We start from the raw sequence: 12,500 nt of genomic DNA on the forward strand, positions 1-12,500 counted from the left end.
ATGATTTCAATAAAGACCGCATCTTCAGAGAAATAATAGAAACAAAACGACCATTTACTGACGCTGAGGTTTTCGACTGGAAAGAGGCTATGGAACCAGCGGGGACTAAACGAAAGTTCCTACTTAACAGACTCCTGAACAGACTATTTAGAGAACAGCGGGTTCCCAAAACAGTCAGAGAACACTTAGAAGATGGATTAGGTTACTACAGGATGTAAGACTATCTATGCTATCTCGAAGTTACGTTGAAATATAAACGACTAATGACTTTGCAGCCAGTGTAAATAGCATTAGAAGGAAGGTTCTGAGTACAAAGTATGGTTCAGTGTACCGGATCATGACCGAATTGACAGAACAAACCACAGGATTTTATAATGACCACTTGACAAGTCAGAGCTCTGAGATCAGTTGATTGCAATAAACGTTGTTGAAAATAAATTTATTTGTTCGCGGTTTTCTCGATCTTATCTAGTTGCATAACTTTACGCGTTAATGACCCCAGGGAGATTCTTTTGCAATAACAAAGAAGCAATGGAAAAACCTATTGTGTTTTTGAACAAACAGAGTCGTTTTGATCTGTCTATTTAGTTGATAGACCAAATAGAAATCGATTTGTTCGCAATCATAGATTCTTATAATGGCTGAGGCGTGTAAGACGAAACCACGATTCATATAGATTTTGGCCCAAGGCGCTGAAACCGATAGTAATCTCGAGACTACCAAGGATAGTTGAAATCGTCTGATTAATGGCGTTATCTATTCTGCTTAGCGACCACTCAGTTCAAATTTAGGGTTCAGACCCTGACGAGTTTCATTCCGCCTACATAACTAGTATTTCTCAAGGAGAAAAAATAAAGCAATAATAACGAAGCATATTTTATTCTGTTATGAAGATCTATGAAATTACCCTGCTAGAATTAGTTTCTACCTATTCTACTCAAAATTAGGCCAAATTAGACAGGGGTTCCATTTCACGATGTCATCCTCTAAAACCTTTCTCGACGTTATCCTATGTTTTGTTAGCCTCACTCCCCGATGATGTCATCTTCCGAAAGGGGCAATTACCTCACCCTATGGTAGAAACACGATGTCATCAACGCCAAAACACCCCTCAATCCCGATGATGTCTCCATTTTATTTTTAGATTATGATGTTATCATTTCGAGGACGTCATTCCCAGGGGTCCACTCCCTACACCCGGCCGTCGAGTCCCTGTGCCCCTCTACTACTATCGAAAAGAAAGAAAGTGATTATTTGTGCTTTGATTGTTTCATTTTTACTTTACTTGACCATATAAGATTAAGAAAACAGGCAATATTTGGGAGCGTTGTGGAGGCAAACAATTTTAGTGGATAAATAAGTTCCCCAAGCAATTGACTACAAATATAACTGGGGATATCTAACTAATTTGTCGTAATTTGACTCGTCTGTGGAGGGTTCTGCAAAATATCAAAGATTACAGTTTGCCGTATGTTTTAAGGTTTATAAATGTAATTTCGTCTCTAATGCGCTTACAACATTGCTGTATTGGACGGTAAATCACGTGGCACTTGCTTAATTCCTGTACACGTTGCAATGATTCGGGTGTGGCCAAAAGACACGCAGGAACATTTCCCCGGATGAACATCTTTCAGACAGCACAAACCAAACGCCACAAACCAACCCACTAAAACGAACTTTGTCAGTTTACCCATCTGCTGAGAGAAAGCGTGAATGTATTGTCTGAATTATGTCCAAGTTCAAGCCATTCATTTAATGCACTTTGTTCTACTACAATAAAAAACTATTTTAGCTGAAAAGCAGAACACAAATGCGAAATTTCATTGAACAAGAAAGAACTGTGTAGTGGCGGAAGGGGCAGAACCTTTCGAGCTAGCCGTTATATCACAGTGAATATAATTAACAATGAGTATAAACTGTACGAGATGTATAAGCGCAGTCATTAGATGATGTAGCCTTCACTGCCAGGCAGAATGGTTGAATCATTAAATTCCTTAAGCTATTGAAAACGTGATAGTCCAAGATTACGTCTTCCTTAGGTTCAGTGAGTGGTGAACAAGTATTGCACACTTCATAGTCTGCCAACGTGCTAATAGAAGACTGAGCTAACGAGAGTCTTGGGTTTCCAACGGCTTTCAATCTAATGGTGCTACTAACCTTAAGAAGATCTGCATTAAGTCTGCATGCGAGCCAAGTGGCCCATCAGGCCGGAGCTTATCCCGGTTTCTGTAGCATGAAGCGACTAGGAGTATTTCTACTCCCCCCTGGATGGGATGCTAGTCCATCGCAGGGTTACCCCCAGCATTAAGTTCGCGGTACCCATTTATACACCTGGGTGGAGAGAGGCGCTGTGAGAGTAAAGTGTCTTGCCCAAGAACACAACACAATGTCCCCGGCCAGGGCTCGAACCCGGACCGCTCGATCCGGAGACGAGCGCACTAACCATGAGGCCACCGCGCCTCCCTACCTTAAGAACATACAAGCTCGTTAAAAGCGGAGAAGACAGACAAAGCGAACAACGCAACTTAGTAAAAGGTGAGATATGTGAAGGTATATACGCAGGTACAGTGTCACGCATCTTTTGAGGTTTTTGCTCATTTCTATAGGCTTGATTAGCTTCCTTTGCCTTTTTATCCAGGCGCACTACTTTCACGTGGATTTTCTAAAGTTATTGCGATAATCAATTGAATTAATCAACTATGGATTTAGTTGTGAGTTACAAATAGGATAGAATCTCTTTCACGGGTTAGTTGTTTGTTATTCGTAGTCACAAAACAGAGTATTCCTAGGTGAGTATGCGAAGTCAACGTTTCTGCGATGGTTGCCACCATTTGTTTTGAAAATTCTCTATATTTCCTTTCTAAAATCTGCAAAAGCACTCGCTCGCGAAGTGCCGCTAGCTACGAAGGCTAGAAAGGCAAAAACAAGATTACAATCCACAAATTGCAAATAAAGCCCAATGCGATAAAAGGAAGAGAACTTACCTTGTTTGACGGCAAAAGCGAAATGCTGCGTGTAAGTGTCAGTCAAGCAAAGGAAGCCTTTCTAAAGCGTTGCTTCTCAATATCTTGAAACCGACAGTATCAAGGCATGACGTCATACAAAGAGTGCAACATCTCACGTCCGACTGGAAACTCGCTGGTAAAAAGGGGTGATTCTTCTCTATATATATTAGTCGCTTTCTCGTGCTGTAGGAATTTTTGAATCGTATATGTTAGATATAAAAGGAAAGAATCAAACAAACTCATTAATTTTTGCCATGCGGCGAATTTGCTGATTTATTAACTTTAAATCCATCTTTAGTTTCGACCACACAAAATTACCCCGGCATTGTTTACGAAGCCTTGGCAGTGAGCCGCGACACAGAGCAGAAGTCTATGTTCTTGCTTTGGGCAAGTTTTCTTGCCCCACTACTGAGTTACAAAACTGTCGTTTTACCATTGACAACTTGATTATCTCAACAAAGAGTCGATAATACACGCCAAAAGGAGGAAAATGCTACTTCCTGTTCACGTCGGTCTTCCTCTGTGTTTCAGCTGCCCGAAAGAGCTCGTTGAAATGTGACAGGAAGGCCGAAACTTTGTAAACAGTTCCTGTTTCAAGTTCATTAAGTTATTTAAATTTATCACAATACCTCTTGACGTGTCTCTTTGCATGACGTCATGTCGTGTTACTTTCGATGCTGCGAAGAAACGCTTTAGAAAGGATTCCAATGCTTGACTGACACATACAAGCTGCATTTTGCTTGCGCCGTCAAACAAGGTAAGTTCTCTTCCCTTTATCGTATTAGGTTTTGTTTGCGATTTGTAGATTGTAATCTTGTTTTGCCGTAATGGTGTTCGATGCAAATCATAGATCAAAGCCAAACTGTAGGCGAACAATTTTGGTGAAATAAAATAAGGACTTTCGTTGCAATGCAAATTCCTCTAAAATAAGTAATGCCTGGTTTAAACGTTTCGCTATCGTCGTCTCGAACACAATTAAATATATTCATTGAGGGGTGTTCCATCAAGTTATTGTGGAAGGTTGCTTGAATTTTAACTGCTCAATTTTCGCCTTTCTAGCCTCATTAGCATGCGTAGCTGGCGGGATTTCGCGCGCTGAAAATAGGGAAAGGAAATATAAAGAATCATCACAAATATAAAGAATCATCAAAACAAATGGTAACAACCATTGCAAAAACGTTGACTTCGGATACTCATCGAGGAATACTGTGTTTTGTGACTTCGGATAACATACAACTACCCCTTGATAGGGATTCCTACTTCTATTTGTATCTCACTACAAAATCCATAGTTGATTAGCACAATTGATTATCGCAAAAACGTTGGCACTGAAATTCACGTGCAAGTGCACCCGGATAAATGACAAAAGAAGAAAGCCTACCCCTGCATGTATGCCCAGCTCTTTAAGCGTGCGCAGGGAAATGACCCGTTCTTTTGAAAAGTCTCGCAAAATCGTAGAATGATTGACATTTTAACGAGTAATAGCTTAGTGTGTAGCGTAGTTAGTGGGAGTTACAGCAATGATTAGATTATGTAAAGGAGCTGTCGGTCGGGCGATCATCCAATAAACTTTTTGTTCTCCTAGCGGCTCTTTCAACTCCTAAAATATTCAACTTTTTCGGCTCACAGGCTTGACTTGACTTTATTAGAGATTTGAATATTTGGATTTCGTAGTTGGATTCTGCTTTCGCTGTAATTTTGTGTTCCACGACAAGCAACGCCGGACAGTGGGGTGATTTTCATGCATGAATTGATCAAAAATCTTTGCTACGCATAAAACCGATGAGTTTGCTTGGAGTTTTTCATTTACTCATAATAACTTTACTTGCATCAAATATATAAATATCTACATGCATGCAAATAGGATGCCAGTAGGAAGAACTTAATCCGTATAATCCTCATATAGTATGGCTTGATTAATCCTTTTATAGACAATAGATTACGTCAAATTGTGTGTTCGTGTTTGTCAAAGTAAGGAAAGGCCCCACGTTCGAGTAATGTTCCAAGATTTTGAAGTACATGTCCCTTTGTGCTGATCACGACTGTGTTTTGTTGTTAGGCATCCTGATCTTCCTTGAAGCATGGTAACAAACACTCAGCGCCTGATTTTCATTTACCTCTCAGTCTGTGTTCTGCTGTCCGTTGGATTTGAAGTCAAATATCTAAGATACTGCGGTAAGAGTAAGCTATATTCATGGTCAGTTATCATAATCTCTTGGAATCAGGCAAGCGCTGTCAAAATAAGCAAAAAAAAAAAAAAAAAAAAAAAAAATGTAATACTAAATTTGACACTTTCTGTGTAAATCCATTGACATCTCACGTAAAACTTGGGCATCAGTCATTCTTCTAGGTTTAGTGTAGCCATACTGCGACTCAATTAAAATGTACTTTATGTACGGATCGGAGTCGTAACATACAACAGGGCTCTGTTTGTGACTGACCTCAAAATCCACAAAGCCAAATTTCCACGCTGGTCATCTGTTTCATGAGTAATGAAGTTGTAGCTTGCACATGTGCTGAGCCGTGATAAACTCAATATCTTTTAGTAATTATTAGTAGTTGCTCAATGCCCGCTAACTCACTCCGTGTGTTGTTAATGGTTGTGTGGTTACAGGATGATCTTCTTATACTTTTACAGGACCGCCAGACAAAACCTTCAAGTACAAAATTACGCCATGGCCCGAGCTGAAGCCCGGTAAACCAGCAAATGTTACGGTCTCTTTCACTCCTGGTAAGTCTGATGACATGGTTCTTTAAAATGTCAAACAATGTAACTGCCTTATTCCGGAGAGAATCCATGCTTTAACACCCTAAATTTCAACTGATTTATCAATATGATCGATACTCTTTTTTTCCCAAAAGATATTTTATATACATCTAACGTCTCCAACGGGGACGTTAGATGACAATATATCTACGGTCCTGTAATCCTTCATCTTTTGCCAAAATTGTCCTCAATATAGAGGAGTTGAGAGGAGTTTGTGCGAGGAGTCTATCAGTGCGAGAAAAAAAGTTCTGTCTAGTTTAATTTTCTCCCCTGTTGCGTTCAAAGCACAAAGTGATCTCCAATCGCAAATTTTTGCCGCCTTTTTCATACAATCAGTCCGCTTACATCAGACTTACCATTTAAAAGTTCTGTGAAATGTAGCCGAACCTCTTCCTGAAGGCAGGGACTGGGCTTATCGAGGGTTTATCTTATGTTGATAGAGAATAGGATAACAGCACAATATATATTTGAATAGTAGCTAGGTTTGTGTCAGAACAAAGTCAACTCTAGGCAAGTCTCATCTTAGGTAGGGGACTGTAAAATACAGAGGATAATGAACCTTTGAAGTTGTGAAGACTGCACAGAAACATCACTATATTTGCCAAGTTAGTAAGAATAAGCACGTCAAATAAAAGTTTTATATCATTGCTAAACGTTTGGCATTTTTCTTGGGTAATAGTTGTAGACATCTTTTCATCAACACTGCAGTTCGAACTGATCTCAGAAAACGACGGACACATCATATTCAGAGAAGCACCGAGCATGCAATGCAATAAATGGCCCCAAATTTGTAATTTAGCAAAAGGAGGTAAGTAGTGTCAACTGAAAATCTTTCGTGGGGAGTGGGAATGGGGCAAGACGAAGCGCTGTTTAACAAATTTACGTCAGTTTTTCGTGCCTTTGTCCTGTTATTGATCATGAATTTATTCATAATATTGTCAAAGTAGCTGTAGATCCACAGACTACTTTGACAATGTTATGACGAAAGTTGTTGCCAATAACGGAACAGACGCATGAAAAACTGACGTCAATTTGCCTTTTACAGTAAAAAAGTTGTCAAATTGTCCGCTCTCTCTCCTTGTGCCAACATAAATTACAAATTGATATGTCCTGTCTGTCCGCCTATTTCCGCCTATTTCTGCAGTTATGGTAAAAATTAATATTGACAGGGATGTTCGCAGTACAATTCGACATTCTAACTATTTGGAGAAACTCGAATGTCAATAAAAAGTGGTGGACAAAAAATATGTTGGTTAGCAACACGAGACGATGATCATGTTTTTCTTGGTAGCGTGGTAGCAAGTAAAGGTGCTCGATTGAAGAACTTGTTCCCTCTCAGGAGAAAAACTGAATCTGACCTACACCTGCAAAGATGATCCTATTCTCGTACTTTATAGCGCATTCTCTTCCCATTAATGGACCTATACTCTTCATATGTACGCTCCCGCTACAGCCACTTGACAATGGCCCGGGCATTCTGCCAGTTTTAACAAATCATAGAGCGGGCGTTCCAGTCCACTCAGCGGTGATTGCGTTTACAAGTGTTCACTTTTAGGTATTTTAATTGTAGGATTTAACTCGATCATAGTTAATTATATAACAGAAGGAAAAGAATAAGAAACCTGGCAAAGATCTTTGTTGTATGTTTTGTTGACTACTTTGGGGGTTGACCTTGCACAAAAGCTGGGAAAATGCAAAAAGTTGTTATGTGCGGGGAGTGTCTAATCAGCGCGGGTCGCGGCTAAATTGGCGCGGCTTAACTAAGACAGTGTCTCATGCAGTAAGATGTCGTGAGTTAAGTACATTATCGTAGTAAAATTCGCTCTGTGTGTTTTAGTATTTCATGTCTGAGCAAATGGTAGTTAATCTTAACTTACGCACGGCGTTCAATTCCTTCGCTTTTATAATATTGAGAAACTAGAAATTAATGTTAAGCCGAGTAAGACACCGCTTTGCTGGTTCAACCCGTATTTGAAAATGTGAAAGCAAGCCGTATCCTTCAACCGGATTTTCTCGATATTTCCCTTGTACTGAAAACTATAACAAAATCTTCGTACTTGAATGGTTATCGGTAACCCCGTTTGAGCACTTGTAACTCGCCCTCCGGTGTAAAAACGGTTAAAATTAAGCGCTCCCCCCAGCGTACTTAGACGTGTTTTCTTTCCAAAGCCCTTTACGCTCTCTCACAAACCAGAAACCACTGCTACAAAGGTTAAGAGTTCCCAGACTGTCTCATCGGTTGAATTATTCATCAGAATAAAGTGAGTGGCGATAAATCAAAGTCATTGAAGTATTTTTAAAATATTAAACTGACCAATGATGTAGTATTGTGGCTTAACTATTTCCTTCTATTAACTCGACAGAGTGAGTTTCCAAGAAATCATACGTTGCTTGTTTGTTTTGTTCTTTTTGTTTTGCATAGAAACCTATACCTTGAAATACAACTACGATGGTATTAGAGCTGTTCCTCCTGGCTTAAAGGTACAGTAATCAATGTCATATTTAAGGGATAAAATACCAGTCGCTACGTCTTTTATACTCTGATATGATAAATATCATATATAGACACGTTATGTGCTCACGAGATTATGCAGCGAAAGCTAGCTTTAGCCTATAGATCGTTTTCTCTGTCACGCAATAAAAAAATAAGTCGAAAACCATCTAGCGGTTAAGGTCAAGAAATTGTGATCTTATAGGAAATAGATAGAGAAGACTCTTCTCCAGGTTTTAGGTTTGTGCGTTTTCCCAGACTGCAGATATTTGTCGAAATGTTTCGCAGAAATTTACAGAGCCTAGTGTGGAAACGCCATGTTGGTACATCTCCGCCGCCGCCGCCGCCGCTGTTGTTGTTGTTTTTGTTGTTGTTGCTGCTGTTGTTGTTGTTGTTATTATTATAATTATTATTATTATTGTTATTATTATTATTTATTAATTTATTTTTAGATCGTTTTGCGTTTTTATCCACGTCATTTTGTTTTTTACGGTTTATGTTTTTAATGTATTATAATTTTAATGTAGTTTTTTAAGCGCGACTGAGAATTACATGCACGTCTGCCTGTGGTGCGGACTAAGTGTTTCCGTTTGATAAGGATCTGTCAATATTCGTCTTAAGGTATGACTATACCTCAAAATTGACCACTTTTCAATAAAAAGTTTCTCGCTCTTTCAGATAGATCTTATTGCGATCTTTCATTTAAAAGAAGTCTATGAAAAAAGATTGACACTATGCAAAGTTACAAACGAAAAACGTTTCTTTGCATAATTATCTCTAATTGATAGCAGTCAACGGATTTTTCACGAGAAGTAAACTTGCATTAAAAGTTGCGTGACAGATTGCCGCGTATGAAAGATTACCAAACGTTCATGTTTGGTATATTCGACGACCTTGCCTCGGTGTTCTCCGTTTGTAGATCGTTGATTTAAGTTTAAATATGTCGTCGAAGAAACGCAAAAGTTCGTGTCCATTTGCAAGTACGAAGAAAGTGCCACAGAGGAAAAAATCGGGGGAAAAGGTTTCAAAAACATTCGATCAGAATTGGGCTGGTGCGTTAGCTGCTAGCGGCAGAGGTTCCTGCTTGGAGCAGGAGAAGTTGCTTGCCCTGGACGAGGAAAACGCTTGATGTAAACAGTATCAACCCAATCAGTATCTCGTGAGTTTCCTTCATGTCTACGAGCGGGCTTTTTCGTTGTCTACGTCTAAGCTAAGGCGTTATGAAAATCGAAAGAAAGAAACAGAAAATTTCAGTGAGCGAGGCACACATTTGGAGTTCGTTTCCAGCGAGTTTTCAACGTAATCGCTAAAATTTGGAGAGAATGGTGCCCAATAATCAGACAAAAAAAAACCTGTCGGGGAATTCTTAGTTTTGCTTCTTTCAAAAGTTACGACTATTTTCGTGAAGAGAATGCATGTTTTATCAAAACTCAAAGTTTAAGTGTCCGTCAAAAACAAACCAGACAAGTAATTAAAATTTCCCGTTTTTAAGAGAAAGGTGTCAAGAAGTTGATCGCGTTCTCCCGGTCAAATGCGACCGGAAACGAACTTGGTTGGTGAACCTCCATACTTTGGGAAATAGGGCGCTATTTTCTGAAAACCTTAATGTTTTTTTTTTGTATTTGAGTAATTAAATATACTTTCGTAATCTACAATTCTTAAGCTTTTAGACAATGTAGTTTACTTGGGTTTGCATGAAACGTCCGACCGTAAAGCGGCACCAACGATGGTGGTCAATTGGGGTATCAGGATACCTTAAAAGAAAATTTTGGAACCAGATATTTTGCTGGCTTGGTACTGGTATACAAAACCAATTATTCTACTCTGAATGTATCCTCTTGGATGGATAATAATTGTTAAACATTTGAATAATCGCGATCTGATTTGGATGGAGGGCTGACGTAGTTGTGAGAGCGCTCGCCTCCCATAAATGTGGACCATGTTCGATTCCCGCCCGGTGCCATATGTTGGGTCAATTTTTTGTTGGTTCCGTCTCGCCTTGCTCCGAGGGTTGATGTTTCTTCCTCTCTAAATATAAATTTTATAATTTTAAACCACGCGGAGTTTTGCTAATGACGCACGGCGAGTAATATTAAGTGCCGTATCTCTCGGTTACTGATACAACTAGCTTCTAACCTGTTTTTGGTCTTTTTTTTTTTACAAACCTATCAGGGAACCGTCTATGGCAAAGGTGAACTCTACAATCAAGATCAAGTTATGTGGACCTGTTTGGAGGGAGAAGCAGTTTTGTAAACAAACAACCTTACTTACAATTCATTGTAAATACAATGAATTAAAAAGTGTAGCACTATTCTTGTTTCAAAAACTCGTTAAGCATCTATGTTTTAAGATTTTTCTTAAAGTTTACTGAACAATTAAGAAGCGTAGTAATGAGTTCTTTCAATTAAGAAGCGTAGTAATGTTTTGTTGTAGCATTTTCAAGTTTTCAAAATTACACGTTATCCGTAGTAGAGATCCACAGTTTTCTGAAGTTTTCGTCTCAGCTGCCTTAGAAAAAACGGTAGGACTGAAAAATCGCGAGGCGGAGGAGAGGGGGATCTGTTACTGTTGCAGTGGCGATGTAACACATGTTTTTGCTTATATGCTTGCTTATTCTATACGTAGAAGGCCCAGACTTTTAACAATTCAGAATAAAATGTGCTTAGATCTGTTACGTTACAGGCACTCATAAGCGCCTTGTTTCTGTTAATGAGCCGACTAGCTTTCCTACGTATATCACAAATAGATACCCACAAAGACTCAAAGAAAGTCCCAGCGGCCCCAGGTACCACCCGCTAGTTAGACGATTAGCTCGTCACGCATGACGTATTATGTGCTTCTCAAGCAAGGTCCCGTTGTCAACACAGAACCCTAAAGAATTCTTAAACAACTGATCAAAGTGCCCAGACACACAGTCAGAATCAACGTTATTTAACACTGGAAACTCAAGTTTAGCTAAGTGAAGGTGTCGGTAAAAGACACCCTACCCTTCCCGATGCTTTTCACAGCTGGCCCCCAGCAAACCATCAGAGGTAGGCCAGTCCCTAGGCTGTGTCCCCAGCCCGACGCTCCACCCGCGTGCGTTCAACTTCGTCAGATGGAGCTACTTTGGCGGCTACAGCCCTGGACAGAACTATAGTTGAGAAACGTTTGAAAAATACTGATGCAAATTTTTTTTAAATGAATGATGGTTATCTCCCTCCCCTCTGGCAATGTAGCATTGGATATCACAACAATTGTATGCGTTATTTTCAGTTCAAAACAACGTCGAATGAGGGTAGTGGAGGGGCGACTTTGATGTGGTCTGAGTACAGACATTACAATGCAGAAGGATTATAGCTATTATGTATCCGAGAGGAATCTTCTGCGTTATGATAGTTGGGCTTTCGTTACAGCTAAGAACATTTACGTGAAAGATTCTTTAGCAAGCAAGCTTGAAGTATCCAAGTCTTTGTACCCGTTAGCTCAAGCCTTACCTTCATCTTTCTGTAACGGGCCAGGCTTACCAACGCATAAATACCTTATGGCTTTTGGGTGTCTTTCTATTGTTTAGTGAAGGCAAAATATCCCAAAATACACAAGTTTGAAGAAAATAGTAACCTCTAATTAACCGAGCGCGAGGGCCGGTCGTGACTGTGCGGACTGTAAGATCCTCAGAAAGAACCAATTAGGACGCTCGGATGTACCTCAAGACTACCTTGCCATAAATAATTTTCAATAATTTCAGATTTTATTTAAAGGATCCTTAGACAATGACTGGTTCAAAACAACGTTGTGAAGAAAAAATGATTCTCTTTCTATTAGTTACCTTTAAATGATAGTTCTCATCAGGTTTGTTGTGAACGGAGCCATAATATTAGTGGGCCATCTTCAACGTAAAAACAGTACCTATAAATAATTCCACGAAAAAGCGCAGAAAAAAAAATGCATTCGTTTCTGAAGTTCATACATAATCTTCATTTAAACACGGTAAAAAAAAAAAAAAAATTCGTCAACTTAAAACTACCTAATACATCTATTGCCCAATGTCTAATGAATACTTTTTTTAATAACTTCTTAATGCTGAAGTAAATTAACGACTTAAATTAGAAGTAATTAAACATATTGGATAAATTTTGCTGTAAATTATCATTACTTATCATTATTTCTTTTCTTTCCTTCCTTCTCTTTTTTCTTTCCTAATATCAACTCTTGGTCCCGCCTCGATTAGTCCTTGAACCAGTTGCGGGGGCAAGCA

General features: G+C 39.2%; 1 protein-coding gene across 1 annotated transcript; it reads left to right on the forward strand.

Annotated features, from left to right (window-relative positions):
• The first annotated feature begins 3,675 nt into the window (after nucleotides 1-3,675).
• Nucleotides 3,676-10,955, forward strand: LOC110053196 (uncharacterized). Its single transcript, XM_020759404.2, has 6 exons — nucleotides 3,676-3,762; nucleotides 5,065-5,180; nucleotides 5,644-5,736; nucleotides 6,452-6,580; nucleotides 8,195-8,253; nucleotides 10,436-10,955. The coding sequence occupies exons 2-6, from the start codon at nucleotides 5,087-5,089 to the stop codon at nucleotides 10,514-10,516; spliced, it is 456 nt and encodes a 151-aa protein (XP_020615063.1). The 5' UTR covers nucleotides 3,676-3,762; nucleotides 5,065-5,086; the 3' UTR covers nucleotides 10,517-10,955.
• Nucleotides 10,956-12,500: the final 1,545 nt, after the last annotated feature.

The sequence above is a fragment of the Orbicella faveolata genome, unplaced genomic scaffold (genome assembly GCF_042242905.1).
Source record: "Orbicella faveolata isolate gen_17 unplaced genomic scaffold, um_ofav_v1 contig_37, whole genome shotgun sequence".
In the NCBI taxonomy this organism is placed as follows: Eukaryota; Metazoa; Cnidaria; class Anthozoa; order Scleractinia; family Merulinidae; genus Orbicella; species Orbicella faveolata.

What these genes read in the sequence shown, in the direction of transcription:
- LOC110053196 (XM_020759404.2), top strand. Translation starts at nt 5,087, where the DNA reads ATGGTAACAAACACTCAGCGCCTGATTTTCATTTACCTCTCAGTCTGT. An exon ending in TACGGTCTCTTTCACTCCTG is followed by an intron (nt 5,737 to 6,451) that starts GTAAGTCTGATG and finishes CTTGGGTAATAG; the next exon opens with TTGTAGACATCTTTTCATCA. An exon ending in CTGTTCCTCCTGGCTTAAAG is followed by an intron (nt 8,254 to 10,435) that starts GTACAGTAATCA and finishes CAAACCTATCAG; the next exon opens with GGAACCGTCTATGGCAAAGG.